The sequence below is a fragment of the Mustelus asterias genome, chromosome 6 (genome assembly GCF_964213995.1).
Source record: "Mustelus asterias chromosome 6, sMusAst1.hap1.1, whole genome shotgun sequence".
In the NCBI taxonomy this organism is placed as follows: domain Eukaryota; kingdom Metazoa; phylum Chordata; class Chondrichthyes; order Carcharhiniformes; family Triakidae; genus Mustelus; species Mustelus asterias.
Genome location: NC_135806.1, coordinates 141,951,090 through 141,977,290, shown reverse-complemented (window position 1 = coordinate 141,977,290; position 26,201 = coordinate 141,951,090). Strand labels below are relative to the sequence as shown.

Below are 26,201 nucleotides of genomic sequence, written 5' to 3'. Positions count from 1 at the left end.
CGCATTCATCTGCCTAATCTTCCTATTCCCACTCTCACTAGCACGTGGCAGCGGCAGTAGTCCAGAAATTACTACCTTCGAGGTCCTGCACGTTAGCCTTCTGCCTAACTCTCTATATTCACACTTCAGGACCTCATCCCTTTTCCTACCTATTCCTACTTGAAACTGGGAGTGTTTCAGATCTGACTTTTAGACCCGTTCTCAGGCACCTGCATACGCACTCTGCCTGCAAAAATATCAGCGATTCCGAATCGCACTGTACAAGCCTGTGGGCGGGGCTTAACACACCCGGCTGAGTGAGTGGGCGAGGATCTGGCAGATGGAGTATAACGTTAACAAATGCGAGGTTATTCACTTTGGAAGAAATAATAGCAAATTGGATTATTATCTAAATGGAAAGAAATTACAACATGCTGCTGTGCAGAGGGACATGGGGGTCCTTGTACATGAGACGCAAAAACCCAGTCTGCAGGTGCAACAGGTGATCAAGAAGGCAAATGGGATGTTGGCCTATATCGCAAGGGGGACGGAATATAAAAGCAGAGATGTCTTGCTGCATCTGTACAGGGCATTGGTGAGGCCGCAGCTGGAATACTGTGTGCAGTATTGGTCCCCTTATTTGTGGAAGGATATATTGGCCTTGGAGGGAGTGCAGAGAAGGTTCACCAGGTTGATACCAGAAATGAGGGGTGTTGATTATGAGGAGAGACTAAGCAGATTGGGTTTGTATTCGTTGGAATTTAGAAGGCTGAGGAGGGATCTTATAGAGACCTATAAGATAATGAAGGGGCTGGATAGGGTAGAGGTGGAGAGATTCTTTCCACTTAGAAAGGAAACGAGAACAAGAGGGCACAGCCTCAAAATAAAGGGGGGTCAGTTTAGGACAGAGTTGAGGAGGAACTTCTTCTCTCAGAGGATGGTGAATCTCTGGAATTCTCTGCCCACTGAAGTGGTGGAGACTACCTCGTTGAATATGTTTAAATCACGGATAGATGGATTCCTGATCGGTAAGGGAATTGGGGGTTATAGGGATCAGGCGGGTAAGTGGAACTAATCCACTTCAGATCAGCCATGATCTTATTGAATGGCAGGGCAGGCTCGAGGGGCTAGATGGCCTACTCCTGCTCCTATTTCTTATGTTCTTGTGTTCTTATGAAACTCTGCAGCTCCAATCAGTGCCTCCAACTGCACATGCGCAGAAACAAATGATAGAATGCGGCTCCCCTGCTACATCGCGCCCGGGCCGGATAATGCCTCCCCCTGGCCGCCACAGACACTGCCCCACCCCCACAAGATTACTGACGCCCCCCCACCCCCTGAGTTCATCTGCCTTCCCGTCAGGCCCGTTGCATTGAAATAAATGCAGTTTAATCTGGGATTCCCTCGCTCTTAGTCTTGCTTTTGCCTAATCTGTCTGATACTCGGATTACTGATAAACTCTCTTTAATTTATGTGCTGTCCTCAACCTGAGTACTGAGGGAGTGCTGCACTGTCAGAAGGTCAGTACTGATGGAGTGCTGCACTGTCAGAGGGTCAGTACTGAGGGAGTGCTGCACTGTCAGAGGATCAGTACTGAGGGAGTGTTGCATTGTCAGAGGGTCAGTGCTGAGGGAATGCCGCACTGTCAGAGGGTCAGCACTGAGGGAGTGCCGCACTGTCAGAGGGTCAGTACTGAGAGAGTGCTGCATTGTCAGAGGGTCAGTACTGAGAGAGTGCCGCATTGTCAGAGGGTCAGTACTGAGAGAGTACCGCACTGTCAGAGGGTCAGTACTGAGGGAGTGCCGCACTGTCAGAAGGTCAGTACTGAGGTTGTGCCACACCGTCAGAGGATCAGTGCTGAGGGAGTGTCGCACTGTCAGAGGGTCAGTGCTGAGGGAGTGCCGCACTGTCAGAGGGTCAGTGCTGAGGGAGTGCCGCACTGTCAGAGGGTCAGTGCTGAGAGAGTGTCGCACTGTCAGAGGGTCAGTACCGAGGGAATGCTGCACTGTCAGAGGGTCAGTGCTGAGGGAGTGTCGCACTGTCAGAGGGTCAGTACCGAGGGAATGCTGCACTGTCAGAGGGTCAGTAGTGAGGGAGTGCCGCACTGTCAGAGGGTCAGTAGTGAGGGAGTGTCGCACTATCAGAGGGTCAGTACCGAGGGAATGCTGCACTGTCAGAGGGTCAGTAGTGAGGGAGTGCCGCACTGTCAGAGGGTCAGTAGTGAGGGAGTGCCGCACTGTCAGAGGGTCAGTACCGAGGGAGTGCCGCACTGTCAGAGGGTCAGTACTGAGGGAGTGCCGCACTGTCAGAGGGTCAGTACTGAGGGAGTGCCGCACTGTCAGAGGGTCAGTACTGAGTGAGTGCCGCACTGTCAGAGGGTCAGTATTGAGGGAGTGCTGCACTGTCAGAGGGTCAGTAGTGAGGAGGGGGGGATGGGGGGGATGGGGGAGCTGGGAGGCCAGGGGGTCGGGGCTGGGTGGACAGGGGGCGGGGCGGGGCTAGGAGGACCGGGGGGCGGGGCTAGGAGGACCGGGGGGCGGGGCTAGGAGGGCCGGGGGCGGGGCTGGGAGGACCTGCTGTGTTCACTCCTTGGCGCCGGCCGCCGGAAGTGCCGGTGCGGCGGTTGCCGGGATTGTTGCGCACTTCCGGTTGTTTTGTTTTGAACCGGATGCGGCCCCGGGGGGGGCGGGGCCTCGGGGCGCGAGCCACTTCCGCCGGAAGTGGAGGCGCTGAACGGTAACGGACGATGGAGGGCGGCAAACCCACCGCTTTCGACCGGGCGCCGGGAGCGGGTCGCGGCCGAGGCCGGGGTTTCGGCGTTGCTCCCACCCCGCAGGCCCCGGGCCCCGGCGGCCGCGCCCAGGGACACGGGGACGGAGCGCAGGAGAACGGGCTGTGCGCCGGCCCGGGGCCTGGGCCTGGCCTGGGGTTGGCGGCCGGAGTCGGCACCGCCAACGGGGCGGCTATCGTGCAGGGCAACGGGGTCCATGTGAAGAGCGGCATCCAGCAGCAGGAACCGCTGAGGCAGCCCCGGAGCAGCCCGCCCGCTGCCGAGTACTCAGGTAAAGGCCTATAGATGTATGTACAGCCAGGTAACGTATAGAATCTATAGGGAGAGGCAGGTACATCTCTATAAATCTGTGGGGAGTTCGTCAAATCCAGGGAATGTATAGAATCTATAGAGGCTGTAAGAGGCTAAAATACATTGATAAAAACAAACTACTGCGGATGCTGGAATCTTGAACAAAAACAAAATGCTGTAAAATCTCAGGGCGGACAGCAAGAGTGGAGAGAGAATAGAAGCAATGTTTTGAGTCAGGGTGACCCTTCATCAGCTGATTATAAGGTGCATTGATATCTGGTTAATGTACAGAATCTGTAGAGATTCCATGTTGTTCAGGTGCATTTATATCCATGCAACTTAGAATCTTGAGAGACTATAAGGGATTTAGGTATGTTAATATTTTATATACACATATACATGCTGTAAGAGTTTTAGTTGTAGTAATATCCAGGTGACGGTTAGAATCAAGAACATTAATATCCATTAATATCTGGAGAATCTAATCAGGTACATTCATATCTGGGGAATGTGTTGAGGGTTCAGGTGCATTGAATTTTACGGGGAGGCGATAGCCTAGTGATTATTAGAATCATAGAATCCTTACAATGCTGAAGGAGGCCATTCAGTCCATCAAGCCTGCACCGACAACAATCCCACCCAGGCCCTATCCCCATAGTCCCACGTATTCACCCTGCTAATCTCCCTGACACTAAGGGGTAACTTCCCATGGCCAATCCACCTAACCCGCATATTTTTGGACTGGGAGGAAACCAGAGCACCCAGAGGAAACTCGTGCAGAGACAGAGAGAACGTGCAAACTCCACACAGACAGTGACCTGGTGTCGGAATTGAACCTAGTTCTCTTTCACTGTAAGGCAGCAGTGCCACTGTTCCGCCCATGGATATTGCTGGACTATTACATGGATTTTGCTGGACTATTAATCCAGAAACTCAGCTAATGTTCTGGGGACCCCAGTTCAAATCCCGCCACTGCAGATGGTGGAATTGTGAATTTTTTTAAAATCTGGAATTATGAATCTACTTATGATAATGAAACCATTGTCAATTGTCAGAAAAACCCATCTGGTTCGCTAATGTCCCTTAGGGAAGGAAGTCTGCTGTCCTTGCCTGGTCTGGCCTACTTGTGCCTCCAGAGCCACAGCAATGTGATTGACCCTTAACTGCCCTTGGGCAATTAGGGAATGGGCAATAAATGTTGGCTACCAAGTGACACCCATGTCCCACAAAGTAATTTTTAAAATTCCAATTTGTCCATGTCCTCAAGTATGTTACTAGCCTCTCTGTTTACTTGCTATGTTGGTGCTCTGTATATCCAAATACAGGCTGTTAATATATATTAAAAAGGGTAGTCCTAATGCCAGTTGTGGGGGCACACCATTGCATACTTCCATGCAGTCTGAAGAACAATCCTTCACCAATGTGCCTTCCTCTCTGCTTCTTAGCTAATTTAAATCCACACTGCTGCTGTCTCTTTAATTCAGTGCACTCTAATTTTTCTGACAACTGTGATGTCGTACTTTATCAATGGTCTTTCCAAAATCTCTACACACATCAATATACTCCCCATCCACCCTTCTATTGCTTCATTAAATAATTCAATCAAGTTAGCCATAAGTTTACCTTTAATAAATGCATGTTTGTTGTCATATATTGACCAGTGTTTTCCTGCATCATTGTGTCTCAAAAGTTCTCCCACTACTGACATTAAGATGACTATATTATCATGGGTATATTGTTAGATATTCAGCTGCATGATTAAATATCTGCAGGTAATTTATTTCAATAGGCCACTCATTGTTGAGTATTTGGGTAAATTAATGTGAATATACACCAGTATATAGCTATATAGCTCAAACATCTTGTCAACTGTCACTGAAGTAACTTTTCATGAATGAATTTCAAATGCACTCTGCAGTTTATAAAAACATAAGTTTGAAACCGGTAAATAATGTCAGTTAACTTCTGTTGCTCAAATAATTTTGCTTAAAACGCTTTTTAAACTTGACCTTAATAAAGAACATCCCAAGTGCTTTGCATCTGGTGAAGCACCATTTGAATTTGTACACAGCGAGCCCCACAAACAGCAGCGCTTGGGGAAGAACCCTTCTCACATATCGGGCCATGGGAACTTTTTCATCCGCCTAAGAGGGCAGCGTGGGCTTTGGTTTAATGGCTCCTGAAATATGGTGAGAATGTCAGCCTAGATTTTGTGCTCTAGATTAGGGAACCCATGGTTTTCTGAATTAGAGGGGAGAGTGGTACTCATTGAACCATGGCTGACACCATTAGCTGCGGTTACAGAAGAGCAGACTGGGAGACATTTGGACTGGGGAATATGTCTATTCAGTCCTATGTGTCCATTACATTAACTGCTGTGACCACATTTACAGTCTATATGTAAACTTGTCGTATAATGTTAACTGCACAATCCTGCCATTGGGAACTCTGCTGCATCTTCTGGGTGCAGTTGCGTAGGAACAGTCGTCATTTGCAGTTTTCATTATAAATGTGGAAACAAACTCAGGATGGAACAAAGTGACAGGAATTACTTGGCGCCAAAGCTCTTCACCTGTTGTACAGCACTCAGTTGCACTTAACGTTTGGTGTTATTGTTTTTTTAAAAAAAATGCTTATGCTGTGCACATTGTCATATCTAACATCAATGTCAATGTTTGAAGTAAGATTTCCTATGTAAATATTTGATATATTAATGTGACATGGACATGTGCTAATAGTTTGTTGATGAAGTAAACAAGTTTCTCCTAAAACCTTTTGGCTAAAATGTTTGCCTTGCCATTTTTGCTCATTATTGAAATTCCTAATGTCCAAAATAAAATAATATATTTCACAACATGAATAAATTTACGCATTCTCTTGTGTCTTTTAATGCTTTAATTGAAGTGTCTATTTCGAGGTCTCAAAGCCTTGGTTTAGCTGTTTGCTTGTTTCGTCCTCTGTTGGATTGAACTTTTTAAATCTATCTGAGAGTTTGCAGACGTTCCCAGCCTGTAGTCAGTGCACTCGCTGGACTGTAATAGTGGCTGTGAAAAAGAATTGGGTGATTGATTTCTCAATGCTTTCTTGAATTATGTGACCTCTTTAGATTTTAGGAGAGCTGAATGAAGGCTTAGTCAAAGAGTTGGGTTTTAAGGAAGGTCTAAAAAAGAGAAGAGTTGAATGGAGAGGCAGAATGGTTAAGGGAGAGAATTCCAGAGCTTGACCTAGACAACTGAAGGCTCAAACGATAATGGGGCATGGTGGAAAAATTGCACAAGAGTCCATAGCTGGGCAATATGGAGTGTTTGGGAGATTTAGTGCAAGTTACAAAGATGTGACATTTAAATCGGAAGTCTTGGAGTGGATGTGTGTCAGTGAGGACGTGGTGATGGATGGGATATAGTGTGGGATCGGATGCAGGCAGAAGAGGTTTACAGAGCGGTGGAAGGTCCCAAGAACATTAGAGCAACTGAATCTAGAAAGTTTCCATGGAAAATACATTGTTTGATAAAGTACCACACAACAGGCTTGTCAGCAAAGTTAAAACCCATGGAATAAAAGGGACAGTGGCAGCAGGGATACAGCGTTGGCTGAGTGACAGGAAACTGAGTTGTGGTGAATGGCTGTTTTTCAGATTGGAGGAAGGGATCTGTATGAGGAACATTGCTTTTCTTGATGTATATCAATGACCTAGATGTAAGTGTGCAAGGCACAATTTCAAAACTTGCAGGGAGCACAAAATTTGGAAGTGTTGTGGACTCGGGAATAGTGATCGACTTAAAGAATACAGGATGGTGGAATGGATGGGCACTTGGCAAATGTAATTCAGTGCAGAGAAATGTGAAGTGAAACGTTTTGGTAGGAAGAATGAGGAAACAAAGGACACACTTCTAAAGGGCATGCAGGAACAGAGGGACTGTGCACAATTCATTGAAGGTGACAAGGCTGCTTGAGAAAGTGGTTCTTCCATCTTTCTAAGTAGAGTCACAGATTACAAAAGCCAGAAAGTTACAGTGAGCCTTTAAAAAACTAGCTTGGAATCAATTAGAGTATTGGATCTAATTCTGAGCACTAAACCTTAGAAGGGGTGCAGCAAAGATTTACCAGAATGGCTCCAGGGATGAGAAACTTCTGAAAGCGGGAGATTTGTGAAATTCGGGCAGGTATCTTCAAAGGCATTTTGAGAGGCTTCATAGAGATGTTCAAGATCGCTTGGGGCTTGGACAGAGAAAATAGAGATAAATTGTTCCTGTTAGTGGAAGGGTGAATAATCAGTATCTATTTTAAAATTGGTCCAAGAATGAGAGAGACATAAAAAAAAAATTTTTAAATGCAGATCGTGGTTAGGATTGGGAATGGACTGCTTATGCACCCGGGGAGGCAGGTTCAATTGGGGAAAGGATTTTGCAGGGCCGAAGGGAGAAGAGTGAGACTAGCTGAGTTACCCTTACAGAGAACCAGAATTAACACCATGGCCCGAATAGCCTCTTCTGATCTGTAAGCGTTCTGTGATTCCACACTAGAGCGGAGGTCCGTGATATTACACCCATGCTCTTTTTGCTCGGGTCATAATCACAGCTCAGAATCAATTAGCATACCACGGTTACGCAAAATCGACTTCAACCTGAAGCAGTCGCTATGAGAACAGTTTGTGTCATGGTGTGGAACAGTGGTGCGATTTCTTCATTCTTCCCACTATTTAGCAGAAGGAAATTGTAGATCGCCAAAGAGTGGAATGTCAGATAAGCAATCTGACTACACTGAATAGAGGAGTGCAGAGAGATTACGAGGTGGAGCTGGGTTGTGTATGGATACCTGTCGGTAATGTCAGGTAAGAGTGGAATGTAGAGGAAGAGAAGGAGTAGAGAGATGTTTCTCTTGGATGTTGGGGAAGATGGGAGGAATGTTGAGGTGCAACCTTGGGAGCTAATGATGGTTAGATTATTTTGAGGTATTTTTTTCATGACAGCTTTCTCACTGATGAGCTGGCAAACTGACTCGTGGTGCACTAAAAGAGTAAATTTGCAAGCTGTGTGCTCCTGGAGCAGATAATGTTGAGTAAGGGGCAATCTAAAGTAGAACTTCTAAATTGGAAGAGGGCTAAGTTCAATGGGACGAGAGAGAGCAAGGTAAAATTGAGCCACAGCAAAAACTGATGAAAAATGGGTGATCTTTAAGGAGTGTGTGTGTCAGGTAAGGCTCAGTACATTCCCACAAGGGGAAAAGGTAAGGAAACCAAAGCCAGGACTCCTTGGATAACAAGTGGGATAGAGAACAGAATGAAACGAAAAAGGAGAGTGTTAGGTGAAATGGTAAAGTGAAAACTCGGTAAAATGCAGTAAGTTGAGGGGGGAGCTGAAGAGGAAAGTAAAATTGGCAAAAAGAGAATTTGAGAATGGAATGATGACATAAAAAGAAACCTGAAATACTTCCACAGGCATGTTAGTAGGTTGGTGGGGTTCATTCGGGACAAAGAGGCGCAGGACAAGGCTGGAATGCTTAATGAGCACTTTGTTTATCAAATGTTTACTAAGGAAGAGATCCTGACAAACTATTGATCGAGATGGAGAAGATGGGTGAGATAATGAATGGGGTGATAGTTGAGGCAGAATGTACTCAAAAAGACTGCCCTTCTCTATAGAGTGAAGGTGGTGAGTGTTGGCTGATAGCACGGCCAATGACACCTTTCATCACTTTGATCAAGAGAAAGCTGATTGGGTGGTGATTGGGTGGGATTTGTCCTTTTTTAGAGCATTGCTGGGCAATTTTCTACTTATCAGGTGGATGCCAGTGTTGCAGCTGTACCAGAACAGCTTGGCTTGCGGAGCACAGGTAGTCGGCACTATTCCTGGAATGTTGTCCGTAGCCTTTGTAGTACCCATCCTCTTCAATCATTTGTTCATATCACGTGGAGTGAATCAAATTGGCTCAAGATTGGCACCCTGGATACTTGAGACCTTTGGAGGAGGCCAAGATAGACCAACCACTCAGCACTTCTGGCTGAAAATTGCTGCAAATGCTTCAGCCTTGTCTTTTGCACTGATATGCTGGCCTCCCCCATCTTTGAGAATGGGATAATTGTGGAACCACATCTTCCTGTTGTTGATTGTCCACAACCATTCACGACTGGTTGTGGCAGGACTGCAGGGCTTAGATCTGATCCCAGTCTAACAAATATGCCCTTCATGGCTCTACCATCTTGGCCAGTAGTGATACTGAGCCACTCTTTGGTGATGGACGTTGAAGTCCCCAGTGCAGAGTACATTCTGTCCTCTTGCCACCCTCACTGCTTCCTCCAGGTGGTGCTAAACATGGAGGAGTGCTGCTTCATCAGCGGAGGGAGGTGGTAATCAGCAGGAGATGTCCTTGCTTGTTTTAATCTGTTGCCATAAGATGTCATGTTGAGCATTCTCAGGGCATCTCCCTTCCAGCTGTATACCACTTTGCTGCCATCTCATCTGGCCCTGTCCCACTGACCGAGAAGGACCTACCCAGGAATGCTGGTATTGATGTCTGGGACATTGGTTATAAGGTCTGATTCTGAGAGTATGATTGTGTTTGGCTATTGATTGATTAATAAAGGGGAGGCAGTGGCATAGTGGTATCGTCACTGGGCTAGTAATCCAGAGCTGGGTTCAAATCCCACCAAGGCAGATGGTGGAAGACGAATTTAAAAATCTGGAATTAAAAGTCTAATAATCATGAAGTGGTTGTCGTAAAAACCTATATATGATTCACTCCTCCTTTAGGGAAGGAAATCTGTTGTCCTGGTCTGGCCAACATGTGATTCCTGAGCAATGTGGTTAAATTTTAATTCATCTCAGGAATGAGCTGTAAATGCTGGTCCAAGCAGCGATGCCCACATCCATGAACAAATAAAATAAAAAAATCTTTGGGATGTTCTGAAGAAAGGTCATTGACCTGGAAAGTTTGTTCTGTTTCTCCTCCACTTGACTTGCTGAGTATTTGCACCTCTTTTTTTATTACGATGTTATTGCTTCTTCCTTTGGCGAATCTCTGCAAAGCTCCATCAGGATATGGGATGCTCTGTACGATTACTGAGTTCAAGGAGCTCCTGAGTTGGAAACCAGGCACCTTCCCATTAGATGAAGGATTGCCACTAAATGTTAAATGCAGCTCCCTTCATCGCACCTCAACCACCAAAGTAACTGACATTGGGTTACATTGGCAGAGATGACGACAGCTCAGTTCAACGTCAGAAGATATATGGTTCAGGGTCTTCGAGAGGAACATAAAAGAAGCAAAGACCTTCTGAGCGAAACTAGTTTTAATGAGGAGCTGAAGGAAATCAGCATTAGTAGAGAAATTGTTTTGGGGAAATTGATGGGATTGAAGGTGGATAAATCTCCAGATCCTGATAATCTTCATCTCAGCGTACTTAAGGAAGTGGCCCCAGAAATAGTAAATCTATTGGTGGTTATTTTCCAAAATTCTTTGGACTCTGGAATAGTTCCTACAGATTGGAGGGTAGCTAACGTAAGCCCGCTATTCAAAAAGGGAGGTAGAGAGAAAACAGGGAAGTATAAACCAGTGAGCCTAACGTCGGTACTGGGGAAGTTGCTGGAGTCCATTATCAAGGATTTCATAACTCAGCATTTGGAAGGCAGTGGTATAATCAGACAAAGTCAGCACAGATTTACAAAAGGGAACTCGTGCTTTCTATTTGAATTGAAATCTATTGGAATTTTTTGAGGATGTAACTAGTAGAGTTGACCGAGGTGAATCAATGAATGTGGTTTATTTAGACTTTCAGAAGGCTTTTGACAGGGCCTCACATAACAGACTACTGTGTAAAGTTAAAGTACATGGTAATGTCTTGAGATGGATAGAAAGCTGGTTAGCAGATAGGAAGCAAAGAGTTGGCATAAATGGGTCTTTTTCTGATTGGCAGGCAATGACTAGTGGGTTTCCGCAGGGATTTGTGCTAGGGTCCCAACTGTTCACATTATATATAAATGATTTGGAAGAGGGAACTGAATGTATTATCTCCAAATTTGCAGAAGATTCAAAGTTGGTTGGAGGGTGAGCTGTGAGGAGGATGCAGAGATGCTTCAGTGTGATTTGGAAAGGCTGTGTATGTGGGCATCTGCATGGCAGATGCAGTATAATGTGGATAAATGTGAGGTTATCCACTTTGGTAGCAATAATAGGAAGACAGATTATTACTTGAATGGGTATGAATTGAGAGGTGGATACTCGGAGAACTTGGTGTCCTCATGCATCAGTTGGTGAAAGTAAGCGTGTAAAGTAGGCAAATGGCATGTTGGCCTTCATAGCGAGAGCATTTGAGTAGAGGTATAGGGATGTTTTGCTGCAGTTGTGTATGGTGTTGGTTTTGATTTGATTTATTATTGTCACATGTATTATCATACAGTGAAAAGTATTCTTTCTTGCACGCTATACAGACAAAACATACCGTTCATCGAGAAGGAAAGGAGTGCAGAATGTAGTGTTACAGTCATAGCTAGGGTGTAGAGAAAGATCAACTTAATGCAAGGTAAGTCCATTCAAAAGTCTGACAGCAGCAGGGAAGAAACTGTTCTTGAGTTGGTTGGTACGTGACCTCAGACTTTTGTATCTTTTTCCTGAAGAAAGAAAGTGGAAGAGAGAATGTCCAGGGTGTGTCATCCTTAATTATGCTGGCTGCTTTGCCGAGGCAGTGGGAAGTATAGATAGATTCAATGGATGGGAGGCTGGTTCGCGTGATGGATTGGGCTACATTCACGACATTTTGTCGATTCTTGCGGTCTTGGGCAGAGCAGGAGCCATTCCAAGCTGTGATACAACCAGAAAGAATGCTTTCTATGGTGACATCATGCCAGGAGTATTGTGTGCAGTTTTGATGCCCTTATCTGGAAGGATGTCCTTGCTATAGAGGGAGTGCAGCGAAGGCTTACCAGGCTGATTCCTGGGATGGCAGAGCTGTCATATGAGGAGAGACTAAATCGGTTAGGATTATATTCACTGGAGTTTAGAAGAGTGAGAGGGATCCCATTGAAACCTATAAAATTCTAACAGGAATTAGACGGGGCAGATTCAGAATGTCCCCGATGGTGGGGAAGTCCAGAACTAGAGGTCATAGTTTGAAGATAAGGGGTAAACCTTTTAGAACTGAGGTGAGGAGAAGTTTCTTTACCCAGAGGGTGGTGAATGTATGGAATTCACTTCCACAGATTTGAGGCCAAAACGTTGTCTGATTTCAAGAAGAAATTAAATATAGCTCTTGGGGCTAAAGGGATCAAGGGATATGGGGGGGAAGGGAAGATCAGGATATTGAATTCGATGATTGGCCACGATCATGATGAATGGTGGGGCAGTCTCGAAGGGCCAAATGGCCTACTCCTGCTTCCAGTTTCTATGAAACATTCCCAGAAGTATACTTTATGTTAGTGAGTGGAAAACCTGTCTAAAATATGTGAATTAGTCTGAGTAATTAAATACTGTCGTACCAGAGGGGAAAGTTTGGCTGTTTCTGACCACATTTGACCAACTTCTTTAATTGGGTGTAAATAGAAATGTGGGACTACTTGATGGAGATAGATTATGATGAGTCAATAACTCTTATTGTTGTATCCTTCAACTAACTACCAACATGGTGGAAGGAGAACGAGGTGGATATTGATCTATTCTGTCCAGCAATTCCTGTCCTGGTTCCCCCCATGCTGACTATGAAAAAGACCCATAGTTAAGAAAGCCCACCAACGCCTCTACTTTCTCAGAAGACTGAGGAAATTTGGCATGTCAGCTACGACTCTCTCCAACTTTTACAGATGCCACCAGTGAAAGCATTCTTTCTGGTTGTATCACAGCTTGGTATGGCTCCTGCTCTGCCCAAGACCGCAAGGATCTACAAAAGGTCGTGAATTTAGCCCAATCCATCACGCAAACCAGCCTCCCATCCATTGACTCTGTCTACACTTCCCGCTGCCTCGGCAAAGCAGCCAGCATAATAAGGGACCCCCACACCCCGGACATTCTCTCTTCCACCTTCTTTCGTCGGGAAAAAGATACAAAAGTCTGAGGACACGTACCAACCGACTCAAGAACAGCTTCTTCCCTGCTGCTGTCAGACTTTTGAATGGACTTAGTTTGCACTAAGTTGATCTTTCTCTACACCTTAGCTATGACTGTAACACTGCATTCTGCACTCTCTCGTTTCCTTCTCTGTGAATGGTATGCTTTGTCTGTATAGCGCGCAAGAAACAATACTTTTTACTGTATACTAATACATGACAATAATAAATCAAATCAAATGTACTTTTCGACACTTGCCTGGAATCACATTAACAATCGCTATTAGTCAGTAGCCTAAACAAAGGAAAATCAGATGCACGTACACACCTGTCACCTTGCAGCTGTCTACTCATTGACAATGACCCTGTGATGTGAGTGGTTTCATTAGCACTGATGTTACTATGTAGAGCTATATAAGTGGCTGAAATACCTGTGGATTATTTAACATTAAGGCTTGGCAGTCTGTCTCGCAAAGTCCAGGCCACTCGCATGGCCCTGATTGCGATGTTCCACTCTGCCTGGTTTATCCTGTAAGAAGTTTAACAACACCAGGTTAAAGTCCAACAGGTTTATTTGGTAGCAAAAGCCACACAAGCTTTCGAGGCTCTAAGCCCCTTCTTCAGGTGAGTGGGAATTCTGTTCACAAACAGAACTTATAAAGACACAGACTCAATTTACATGAATAATGGTTGGAATGCGAATACTTACAATTAATCCAGTCTTTAAGAAACAAAACAATGGGAGTGGAGAGAGCATCAAGACAGGCTAAAAAGATGTGTATTGTCTCCAGACAAGACAGCCAGTGAAACTCTGCAGGTCCACGCAACTGTGGGGGTTACAGATAGTGTGACATGAACCCAATATCCCGGTTGAGGCCGTCCTTGTGTGTGCGGAACTTGGCTATCAGTTTCTGCTCAGCGACTCTGCGCTGTCGTGTGTCGCGAAGGCCGCCTTGGAGAACGCTTACCCGAATATCAGAGGCCGAATGCCCGTGACCGCTGAAGTGTTCCCCAACAGGAAGAGAACAGTCTTGCCTGGTGATTGTCGAGCGGTGTTCATTCATCCGTTGTCGCAGCGTCTGCATAGTTTCCCCAATGCACCATGCCTCGGGACATCCTTTCTTGCAGCGTATCAGGTAGACAACGTTGGCCGAGTTGCAAGAGTATGTACCGTGTACCTGGTGGATGGTGTTCTCACGTGAGATGATGGCATCTGTGTCGATGATCCGGCACGTCTTGCAGAGGTTGCTGTGGCAGGGTTGTGTGGTGTCTTGGTCACTGTTCTCCTGAAGGCTGGGTAGTTTGCTGCGGACAATGGTCTGTTTGAGGTTGTGCGGTTGTTTGAAGGCAAGAAGTGGGGGTGTGGGGATGGCCTTGGCGAGATGTTCGTCTTCATCAATGACATGTTGAAGGCTCCGGAGGAGATGCCGTAGCTTCTCCGCTCCGGGGAAGTACTGGACAACGAAGGGTACTCTGTCCACTGTGTCAAGTGTTTGTCTTCTGAGGAGGTCGGTGCGGTTTTTCGCTGTGGCGCGTTGGAACTGTTGATCAATGAGTCGAGCGCCATATCCTGTTCTTATGAGGGCATCTTTCAGCGTCTGGAGGTGTCTGTTGCGATCCTCCTCATCCGAGCAGATCCTGTGTATACGGAGGGCTTGTCCGTAGGGGATGGCTTCTTTAACGTGTTTAGGGTGGAAGCTGGAGAAGTGGAGCATCGTGAGGTTATCCGTGGGCTTGCGGTACAGTGAGGTGCTGAGGTGACCGTCCTTAATGGAAATGCGCGTGTCCAAGAATGCAACCGATTCCGGAGAGTAGTCTATGGTGAGCCTGATGGTGGGATGGAACTTGTTGATGTCATCATAGAGTTGTTTCAGTGATTGTTCACCATGAGTCCAAAGGAAGAAAATGTCATCGATGTATCTAGTGTATAGCATCGGTTGAAGGTCCCGTGCGGTGAAGAAGTCTTCTTCGAACCTGTGCATGAAGATGTTGGCATATTGAGGTGCGAATTTGGTCCCCATGGCTGTTCCGTGTGTCTGGATGAAGAACTGGTTGTTACCTGCAGATCCGACCAAAGAACACACCCGTCAACTCAACACTCTGATTAAGACCTTTGATCCGGACCTTCAGAACACCCTCCGTGCTCTCATCCCACGTACTCCCCGCGTTGGAGATTTCTACTGCCTCCCGAAGATACACAAGGCAAACACACCCGGCCGTCCCATCGTATCGGGCAATGGGACCCTGTGCGAGAACCTCTCCGGCTATGTCGAGGGCATCCTGAAACCCATTGTACAAAGAACCCCCAGCTTTTGTCGCGACACGACAGACTTCCTACAGAAACTCGGCACACATGGAGCAGTTGAACCAGGAGCGCTCCTCGTCACAATGGATGTCTCGGCACTCTACACCAGCATCCCCCACGATGATGGCATTGCTGCAATGGCCTCAGTGCTCAGCGCCAACAACTGCCAGTTTCCAGATGCAATTTTACAACTCATCCGCTTCATCCTGGACCACAATATCTTCACCTTCAACAACCAGTTCTTCATCCAGACACACGGAACAGCCATGGGGACCAAATTCGCACCTCAATATGCCAACATCTTCATGCACAGGTTCGAAGAAGACTTCTTCACCGCACGGGACCTTCAACCGATGCTATACACTAGATACATCGATGACATTTTCTTCCTTTGGACTCATGGTGAACAATCACTGAAACAACTCTATGATGACATCAACAAGTTCCATCCCACCATCAGGCTCACCATAGACTACTCTCCGGAATCGGTTGCATTCTTGGACACGCGCATCTCCATTAAGGACGGTCACCTCAGCACCTCACTGTACCGCAAGCCCACGGATAACCTCACGATGCTCCACTTCTCCAGCTTCCACCCTAAACACGTTAAAGATGCCATCCCCTACGGACAAGCCCTCCGTATACACAGGATCTGCTCGGATGAGGAGGATCGCAACAGACACCTCCAGACGCTGAAAGATGCCCTCATAAGAACAGGATATGGCGCTCGACTCATTGATCAACAGTTCCAACGCGCCACAGCGAAAAACCGCACCGACCTCCTCAGAAGACAAACACTTGACACAGTGGACAGAGTACCCTTCGTTGTCCAGTACTTCCCCGGAGCGGAGAAGCTACGGCATCTCCTCCGGAGCCTTCAACATGTCATTGATGAAGACGAACATCTCGCCAAGGCCATCCCCACACCCCCACTTCTTGCCTTCAAACAACCGCACAACCTCAAACAGACCATTGTCCGCAGCAAACTACCCAGCCTTCAGGAGAACAGTGACCAAGACACCACACAACCCTGCCACAGCAACCTCTGCAAGACGTGCCGGATCATCGACACAGATGCCATCATCTCACGTGAGAACACCATCCACCAGGTACACGGTACATACTCTTGCAACTCGGCCAACGTTGTCTACCTGATACGCTGCAAGAAAGGATGTCCCGAGGCATGGTACATTGGGGAAACTATGCAGACGCTGCGACAACGGATGAATGAACACCGCTCGACAATCACCAGGCAAGACTGTTCTCTTCCTGTTGGGGAACACTTCAGCGGTCACGGGCATTCGGCCTCTGATATTCGGGTAAGCGTTCTCCAAGGCGGCCTTCGCGACACACGACAGCGCAGAGTCGCTGAGCAGAAACTGATAGCCAAGTTCCGCACACACAAGGACGGCCTCAACCGGGATATTGGGTTCATGTCACACTATCTGTAACCCCCACAGTTGCGTGGACCTGCAGAGTTTCACTGGCTGTCTTGTCTGGAGACAATACACATCTTTTTAGCCTGTCTTGATGCTCTCTCCACTCCCATTGTTTTGTTTCTTAAAGACTGGATTAGTTGTAAGTATTCGCATTCCAACCATTATTCATGTAAATTGAGTCTGTGTCTTTATAAGTTCTGTTTGTGAACAGAATTCCCACTCACCTGAAGAAGGGGCTTAGAGCCTCGAAAGCTTGTGTGGCTTTTGCTACCAAATAAACCTGTTGGACTTTAACCTGGTGTTGTTAAACTTCTTACTGTGTTTACCCCAGTCCAACGCCGGCATCTCCACATCATGGTTTATCCTGCTCAGCCTTTTTCATCTGGGAGTTCAAGGGACCCTACAATGGCTCTCCTGTCTCGTTATTTGGATGGCTGTGTTGAATTTTGTTTTATAATGCTCCTGTGAAGCACCTTGAGTCATTTCAGTATGATAAAGGTGCTATTTAAATGCAGGTTATTGGGTAAATACTGAATCAGAACATCAGGATCTGATTAGATCAATGTGTTTTTGATTTGATTTATTATTGTCACATGCATTGGGATACAGTGAAAAATATTGTTTCTTGCCTGCTATACAAAGCAGACCACTCAAAGAGAAGGAAACGAGAGTGCAGAATGTAGTCTTACAGTCATAGCTAGGGTGGAGAGAAAGATCAACTTCATGCAAGATCCAAAAGTCTGACAGCAGCAGGGAAGAAGCTGTTTTTGAGTCGGTTGGTACGTGACATCTGACTTTTGTATCTTTTTCCCGACGGACGAAGGTGGGAGAGAGTATGTTGGGGGTGCATAGGGTCCTCAATTATGTTGCCTGCTTTGCCGAAGCAGTGGGAAGTGTAGACAGAGTCAATGGACAGGAGGCTGGTTTGTGTGATGGATTGGGCTACATTCACAACCTTTTGTAGTTTCTTGTGGTCTTGGGCAGAGCAGGAGCCATACCAAGCTGTGATACAACCAGAAAGAATGCTTTCTATGGTGCATCTGTAAAAGTTGGTGAGAGTCGAAGCTGACATCCCAAATTTCTTTAGCCTTCTGAGAAAGTAGAGGCGTTGGTGGGCTTTCTTAACTATAGCGTCCGCATGGGGGGACAAGGACAGGTTCTTGGTGATCTGGACACCTAAAAACTTGAAGCTTTTGACCATTTCTACTTCGCCCCCATTGATGTAGACGGGGCCAATACCTCTGCTACACTTCCTGAAGTCATTGACTTCGTTTGGTTGACGTTGAGGGAGAGATTATTGTCGTCGCACCAGTTCACCTCTGACATATTTGTGGGTGAACAGGAACACTGAAACTTCTTACCTGTCCTTGGAACTGTATGGTGCACAGGCAGTCAGCTCACAGGCACCCTCTGTGCTGTACCTGCCATATAAGTGCTTGATGGGGACAGTGTCGAGAGAGCTTTACTCTGTATCTAACCCGTGCTGTACCTGTCCTGCGGGAGTTTGATGGGGACAGTGTAGAGGGAGCTTTACTCTGTATCTAACCCCGTGCTGTACCTGTCCTGCGGGAGTTTGATGGGGACAGTGTCGAGGGAGCTTTACTCTGTATCTAACCCCATGCTGTACCTGTCCTGAGAGTGTTTGACGGGAACAGTGTACAAAGAACAAAGGAAATTACAGCACAGGAACAGGCCCTTCGGCCCTCCAAGCCTGCACCGATTATGCTGCCCGACTGAACTAAAACCCCCTATCCTTCCGGGGACCATATCCCTCTATTCCCATCCTATTCATGTACTTGTCAAGACGCCCTTAAAAGTTACTACCATACCTGATCCACTACCACCCCTGGCAACGAGTTCCAGGCACCCACCACTCTCTGTGTAAAAAGAATCTGCCTCGTACATCTCTTTTAAACCTTGCCCCTCGCACCTTAAACCTATGTCCCCTAGTAATTGACTCTTCCACCCTGGGAAAAAGCTTCTGATTATCCACTCTGTCCATGCCCCTCATAATCTTGTAGACTTCTATCAGGTCTCCCCTCAACCTCCGTCGCTCCAGTGAGAACAAACCACGTTTCTCCAACCTCTCCTCACAGCAATGCCCTCCATACCAGGCAACATCCTGGTAAATCTTTTCTGTACCTTCTCCAAAGCCTCCACATCCTTCTGGTAGTGTGATGACCAGAATTGAACACTATATTCCAAGTGCGGCCTAACTAAGATTCTATAAAGCTGCAATATGACTTGCCAATTTTTAAACTCAATATCCTGGCTGATGAAGGCAAGTATGCCGTATGCCTTCTTGACGACCTTCTCCACCTGCATTGCCACTTTCAGTGACCTGTGTACCTGTATACCCAGATTCCTTTGCCTATCAATACTCCTGAGGGTTCTGCCATTTACTGTATATTTCCGATCTGTATTAGACCTTCCAAAACGCATTACCTCATTTGTCCGGATTAAAGTCCATCTGCCATCTCTCCACCCAAGTCTCCAACTGTTCTAAATCCTGCTGTATCATCTGATGGTCCTCATCGCTATCCGCAAATCCACTAATCTTTGTGTCGTCAGCAAACTTACCAATCAATCCAGTTACATTTTCCTCCAAATCATTTATATATATTACAAACAGCAAAGGTCCCAGCACTGATCCCTGAGGAACACCACTTGTCACAGCCCTCCATTCAGAAACGCACCCTTCCACTGCTACCCTCTGTCTTCTTTGACCGAGCCAGTTTTGTATCCACCTTGCCAGCTCACCCCTGATCCCATGCGACTTCACCTTCTGCACCAGTCTGCCCTGAGGGAGCTTGTCAAAGGCCTTTCTGAAGTCCATGTAGACAACATCCACTATCCTACCCTCGTCAATCGCCTTCGTCACTTCCTCGAAAAACTTGATCAAGTTTGTGAGACACGACCTCCCCTTCACAAAGCCATGTTGCCTCTCACTAATACGTCCACTTATTTCCAAGTGGGAATAAACCCTGTCTCGAAGAATCCTCTCCAATAATTTCCTTACCACTGATCTAAGGCTCACCGGCCTGTAATTACCTGGATTATTCTTGCTACCCTTCTTAAACAAAGGAACAACATTGGCTATTCTCCAATCCTCTGGGACCTCCCCTGTAGCCAGTGAGGATACAAAGATTTCTCTCAAGGCCCCGGCAATTTCCTCCCTTGAGTAGAGGGAGCTTTACTCTGTATCTAACCCTGTGCTGTATCTGTCCTGGGAGTGTTTGATGGGGGACAGTGTAGAGGGAGCTTTACTCTGTATCTAACCCCGTGCTATACCTGTGTTCTTTGTGTGGAAGTGGAAAATTTGGTGTAGGCTTATTAGGGGTGCTGAAGCTGGCAGGAGGTGAAGAAAAATATTCAAGACCATTTTTTCCTTTTGTAATTTTCCAGACAGCAGCAGCCGAGGGCAGACAGCATTGGGATCTCCTGACCAGTATCTGTCACACAGCACAAACACTGCCATGGTTAAACCACAGAGGTTTGAAGCATTCACCATCCAATCGAAACTGTCAGCCAGTGCACCAGAGTTCTACCCATCAGGCTTTATGGCAACATCATTGGTGAGTATGCAGATAGGGTATAGTTTAGTAGCGTGTTCCCCTGCTAAAGGCACAGCCAGAATTAAATATTGTTCTGATGTTTCTCGCTCATTCCTGGTTGCTCTTTGGCTGGAGTGAAGGTTAAATTCACCGAGTTCACATGTCATGGCCAGCCAATGTCTCTTTCTTGTGGCTGGAATGACTTGTGATCTTTCCCACCTTGACCTTGATTGAGCCAACAGGGTCAAAGGATCATGTAGCAGAGCTGGAGGCTAATTTAGCTCATTGTACTGTTCTTGCTCACCTTTCCTATTCATCAGGTTTGTTTTATTGATGCATCAAAAGTGAAGGACTTGGCTCTCCTGTCAGCTTGATTTGATATATTATTGTCACATGTATTAACATACAGTGAAAAGTATTCTTTCTTGCGCACTATACAAACAAAGCATACGTTCATAGAGAAGGAAAGGAGAGAGTGCAGAATGTAGTGTTACAGTCATAGCTACGGGGTAGAGAAAGATCAACTTAGTGCAAGGTAGGTCCATTCAAAAGTCTGACAGCAGCAGAGAAGAAGCTTTTCTTGAGTCGGTTGGTACGTGATCTCAGACTTTTGTATCTTTTCTCCGACGGAAGAAGGTGGAAGAGAGAATGTCCAGGGTGCGTGGGGTCCTTAATTATACTGGCTGCTTTGCTGAGGCAGTGGGAAGTGTAGACAGAGTCAATGGATGGGAGGCTGGTTTGCATGATGGATTGGGCTACATTCTCGACCTTTTGTAGTTCCTTGCAGTCTTGGGCAGAGTAGGAGCCATACCAAGCTGTGATACATTCATGCCCTCCACCCTGGAAGCCCTGGATGAACCTGTATCTGGGGTCACCATTGCAGATATCAGAGCAGCTTTCTCGAGGGTCAACCCACAGAAAGCGACTGGCCCGGATGGGGTACCCGGACAAGCACTCAGATCCTGTGTGGATCAGCTGGCGGGGGTATTCACAGACATCTTCAACCTACCTACAAAAATCTGAGATCCCTATCTGCTTCAAGAAGACGACCATCATCCCGGTACCTAAGAAAAACCAAGTAGCGTGCCTTAATGACTATCAGCCAGTGGCTCTGACATCCATCATTATGAAGTGCTTCGAAAGGCTGGTCATGGCACGAATCAATTGTGATTCATCTGTCATCTATGTTGAATTACGTCCAGTCCGATGGCCCATTGTGAAATAAGTTCTGAAATTTATACTGCATCTACCTCTGTGCTATACCTGTCCTGGGAGTGTTTGATGGGGACAGTGTAGAGGGAGCTTTACTCTGTATCTAACCCCGTGCTATACCTGTCCTGGGAGTGTTTGATGGGGACAGTGTAGAGGGAGCTTTACTCTGTATCTAACCCTGTGCTGTAGCTGTCCTGGGAGTGTTTGATGGGGACAGTGTAGAGGGAGCTTTACTCTGTATCTAACCCTGTGCTGTAGCTGTCCTGGGAGTGTTTGATGGGGGGCAGTGTAGAGGGAGCTTTACTCTGTATCTAACCCCGTGCTGTACCTGTCCTGGGAGTGTTTGATGGGGACAGTGCGGAGGGAGCTTTACTCTGTATCTAACCCCATGCTGTACCTGTCCTGGGAGTGTTTGATGGAGACAGTGTAGAGGGAGCTTTACTCTGTATCTAACCCCGTGCTGTACCTGTCCTGGGAGTGTTTGATGCGGACGAGGCACGCCTGACTCTGCTCTCACCTGATGAAGGGGCAATGCTCCGAAAGCTCATGCTACCAAATAAACCCGTTGGACTTTAACCTGGTGTTGGAGACTGCTTACTGTGTTTACACTAGGAGAACCTTTACACCCAATTGCTTTCACTGACTAAAGGAAATCTAAACAGAAGGAATCTCTATAGTCTTTTGCTTCTGACTTCCTCAGAAAGCAGTGTCCCATGTGTCTCAGCCTATCGCCTTCTAACCTTCCCCTCAGTCTGCCTTGTCTGACATGTGCTCTCTGCCCTGGATCTCTCAACAGAAAGCAGCACCAGATGAGGGACTTGTGGATTTTGATACACCCTCTGACCTCACACTTGCTGATTGTCTCCACGATTTTCTGAGTCTCCTGACCTCTCACCCTGGTAGCTTCGAGCTGGAGATTGTGCAGTTTACGGAGATGATGAATGGCTGGGTCAACACTGATGAAGCACTGCAGGAAGTGGTGGAAATAATCTACCAGCAGGTGAGATATTTGTTTGGGGGGAGTGGTGGATAGGGGAAGAAGATACATGTGTGAACTATTGTGGATGTTACAGTGTGCGCACATGTCAATTCTCTCTGCATAAGTGGCATTGCAAGGCTATGTTTGTGAAGTTTCTAGGGTTTTGACTGGCCTCTGGGGAGACGGTTGTCTTGGAGCCCAATCATCACAGTCTCAGGGTATAACTGCAGGTATTCCTTAGGGCAGCATGTTCACCCTAGCTATCATCAGCGGCTTCATCAGTGACTCACTGAATATCCTGTAAGGTCAGCAGTGATACTTCCAGTGTCCAGCTCCATTCACAACTCTTCCCTTGTCGATACCCCGAGATAAATAACAAACTACTATCGGTCCAGATACAGTTCCCACCACTTAGGCCATCCATGCAACCATTTACATTGAGTGAATAACTCTAACCGTTTGGCATTATAATTGTAATCATAGTCATTGAATGCTATAGCATTGAAAAGGCCCACTCAGCAGATCATGCTGTTTGAAAGAGCGATTAAAACAAAGGATCACAAGGCATGAGGAGGTGGTGCAGATGGTGCAACCAGTCCTACCCATCAGCTCCTTCTGAGGTTAATTTACCTTCACTCCAGCTGCTTTTGTCCTGTGAATCCCACCTTCTGTCTAATTTATTGCACAAAAGCAGGTCATTCAACCCACCACTTTATATTTTCCTCTAACCACCTTTAATGTAAACCTATCAGCATTGCTGAATCCTTCTGCCTCTTGCATTAATCTAGCTTCCCCTTAAATTAACCAATGTTATTCGCTTCAACTGCTCCCTTTTCTGACCACACTCGGGATAAAGACGTGCCTTTCTTCTTTCATGGGATATGGGCGTTGCTGGCTGGGCTAACCTTTGGTATCCATCACTAATTGACCGTGAGAAGTTAATGGTAGGTTGCCTTCTTGAACCACTACAGTTCGTCTGGTGTAGGTCGACCTTTTACGAAGGGACTTTCAGGATTTTGAACCAGCAACAGTGAAGGAAGGCAATGTAGTTGCAAGTCAAGGTGATGTATTCCATCACATTCCTGACTTGTGCCTTGCAGATGATGGGCAGAATTCGACAAGTCGAGAGGTGAATTACTCGCCATAGAATATTTCCTGTTTTCCACCCTTTTCATAGACATTCCCTTTTATCTCCCTATCTTTCCCGGCCTCTATACTTGTTTAAATCCTTGCATCTCTTCCCTTTTCCCAGTTGTATATAAGTAGGAGGCCATTCGGCCCATCAAGTCTGCACCGACTCTGATACAGCATCCCACCCATACCCATTCCTCTGCACTATCCCCATAATCCCACGCATTTATCATGGCCAATCCACCTAACCACATCTTTTTGAATTGTGGGAGGAAACCGGAGCGCCCGGAGGAATCCCCCGTAGACATGGGGAGAATGTGCAAACTCCACACAGTCACCTGAGGCCGGAATTGAACCTGGGATCCTGTGAGGCAGCAGTACTAACCACTCTGCCACCCTGATGAAAAGTCACAGACTTGAAACAGTGGCACAGTGGTTAGCACTGGTGCCTCACAGCTCCAGGAACCCGGGTTGGGTCACTGTGCGGAGTCTGCACCTTCTCCCCGTGTCTGCATGGGTTTCCTCCTGGTGCTCCGGTTTCCTCCCACAGTCCAAAAGATGTACAGGTTGAGTGCATTGGCTGTGCTAAATTCTCCCTCAGTGTGCCCGAACAGGCACCTGAGTGTGGCGTCTGGGGGATTTTCACACTAACTTCATTGCGGTGTTAATGTAAGCCTACTTTGTGATATAATAAATAAACTTTAAACATTAGCTGTTTCTCCCTTCACATGCTGCCTGACCAGCTGAGTATTTCCTGAATTTTCAGGTTTTATATTGAATGTATCTGCATCAATCACAGTCGCCATATTTTCCAAGGATGCCTCTTCTGTGAGGAACCTGGTTCAGTCCATCTTGTTTTCCATCCTTTAGGCGACCACAGTAGCCAACTTCACGTACACGGGTGCTCGACTGTGTAATTACCTGTCCCAGAACCTAACTATCAGCCCCAGAAGCAGCAACTTCCGGCAGCTGTTGTTACAAAGGTAGGTGCTGCGTTACGCATTTGCCTTGAAGTTAATTTGTCATCTGTGTTGTGTCCGATATTCTGTTCTCTTTTGCCTTCAGAATGTGTTACATTTCTCATGCAACAGAGCAGGGAGCTTGGAAGAAAGTTGTACAAGACAGTGAGTTAGTGTGCAGCTGGAAAAAAGATCTGCGTTTATACAACGCCTTTCAGGACATCTCAATTTGCACACAACAAGCTTCCATAAACTGCAATGTGATAACCAGCTTTTTAAAAATATGTTGAAGCTGGGGTAAATATATGATGTGGAGATGCTGGTGTTGGACTGGGGTAGGCACAGTACGTAGCCTCACAACACCAGGTTTATTTGGTAGCACGAGCTTTTGGAGCACTGCCCCTGTTGTGAGACTACTTACGGGGTAAATATAGGTAAGGGTACTGAGGAGAACTGTCCCTTTTTGAAAAGTTTTAAGATACTTTGTGTCCACATATAGGAGTCAACAGGGCCTCAGTTTAATGACTAATCTGAAAGCTGGACCTCCAGCAGTGCAGCACTCCCTCAGTCCTGCACTGAAGTGTCAGGATAAGTTTATGTGCTCAAGTCTCTGGAGTGGGGCTTGAACCCACAACCTTCTGATCCCGAGGTGAGTGTGCTGCCCACTGAGCTGCAGCTGCCACCTGTGGGTTTGACACTCTGGCTCCAGAAAGCAGGCAGCTACACTTGCATCTACGAATGCTACTGCTCTGTCCTTTTCCCCTAGATGTCAGACGGAATATGTGAAGAGAGACGAGGCGGTGAAAGGAGATGAGAAAACCAGGAAGAAGTTCCACTCATTTGTGCTGTTCCTGGGCGAGCTATACCTCAACCTGGAGGTGAGGGGTCGGGAACAGCGTGCTTAAGTGTTTTAAGTGGGCTTTTTCCCCACCCTCATTTGTTCAATTCTTGTGTAAAACTGACTGGGAAGTAATTCACAGGAAAAAAGATCATTGTTCCCATTCACTTCTAGTCTAACTTGTAGCAGAAATCACAAGCCACTTGTGTCAACAAATTGAGCCACACCAATTTTCTTTTTGGTGAAATTGAGAAATTTGTTTGAATCTTTTTCTTTTGGAGGTCCAGTGAACCATTGCGTTCTTTTCTGGCCCTAGAAAAGTCAGTCTGGCATTTAGATATGTTCCTCAGCATGACCTAAGAAGGGGCCAGACCCACTCCAAGTGCGTGAGGAGTGCAAGACCACTAGCTCGTGGTCAGTGGAGTTAAGAAAGACCCTTTCTCCTCTGAGGTGTTTCAAAACTTCCCAGCCAGTGGATCACTTTTGAAGAATAGTCAGTGATGCTTTGTAGGAAACTGGCTGCCAATTTTTATAGCAAGATCTCTCAATACTATAAATGGTCAGTTAGCCTATTTTCATAGTGGCGTTGGCTGAGAGATGAATGTTGGCTGGAGGAATTCACTTCGTATAGTGACGGGGTCGACAAACCTTCAGTTTAATGTCACTGATTTAGTCTTAACTTTCAAAAG

General features: G+C 46.5%; 1 protein-coding gene across 1 annotated transcript in view; it reads left to right on the top strand.

The window, feature by feature from the left end:
* The first annotated feature begins 2,666 nt into the window (after positions 1-2,666).
* Positions 2,667-26,201, top strand: part of paip1 (poly(A) binding protein interacting protein 1) — a 45,166-nt gene continuing 21,631 nt past the window's right edge. Inside the window, exons 1-5 of the mRNA XM_078215264.1 lie at positions 2,667-3,041; positions 20,245-20,414; positions 22,402-22,605; positions 24,586-24,698; positions 25,441-25,552. Of these exons, the coding sequence (XP_078071390.1) occupies positions 2,726-3,041; positions 20,245-20,414; positions 22,402-22,605; positions 24,586-24,698; positions 25,441-25,552 (915 nt within the window). The 5' untranslated portion in view covers positions 2,667-2,725. The remainder of the gene's footprint in view (positions 3,042-20,244; positions 20,415-22,401; positions 22,606-24,585; positions 24,699-25,440; positions 25,553-26,201) is intronic.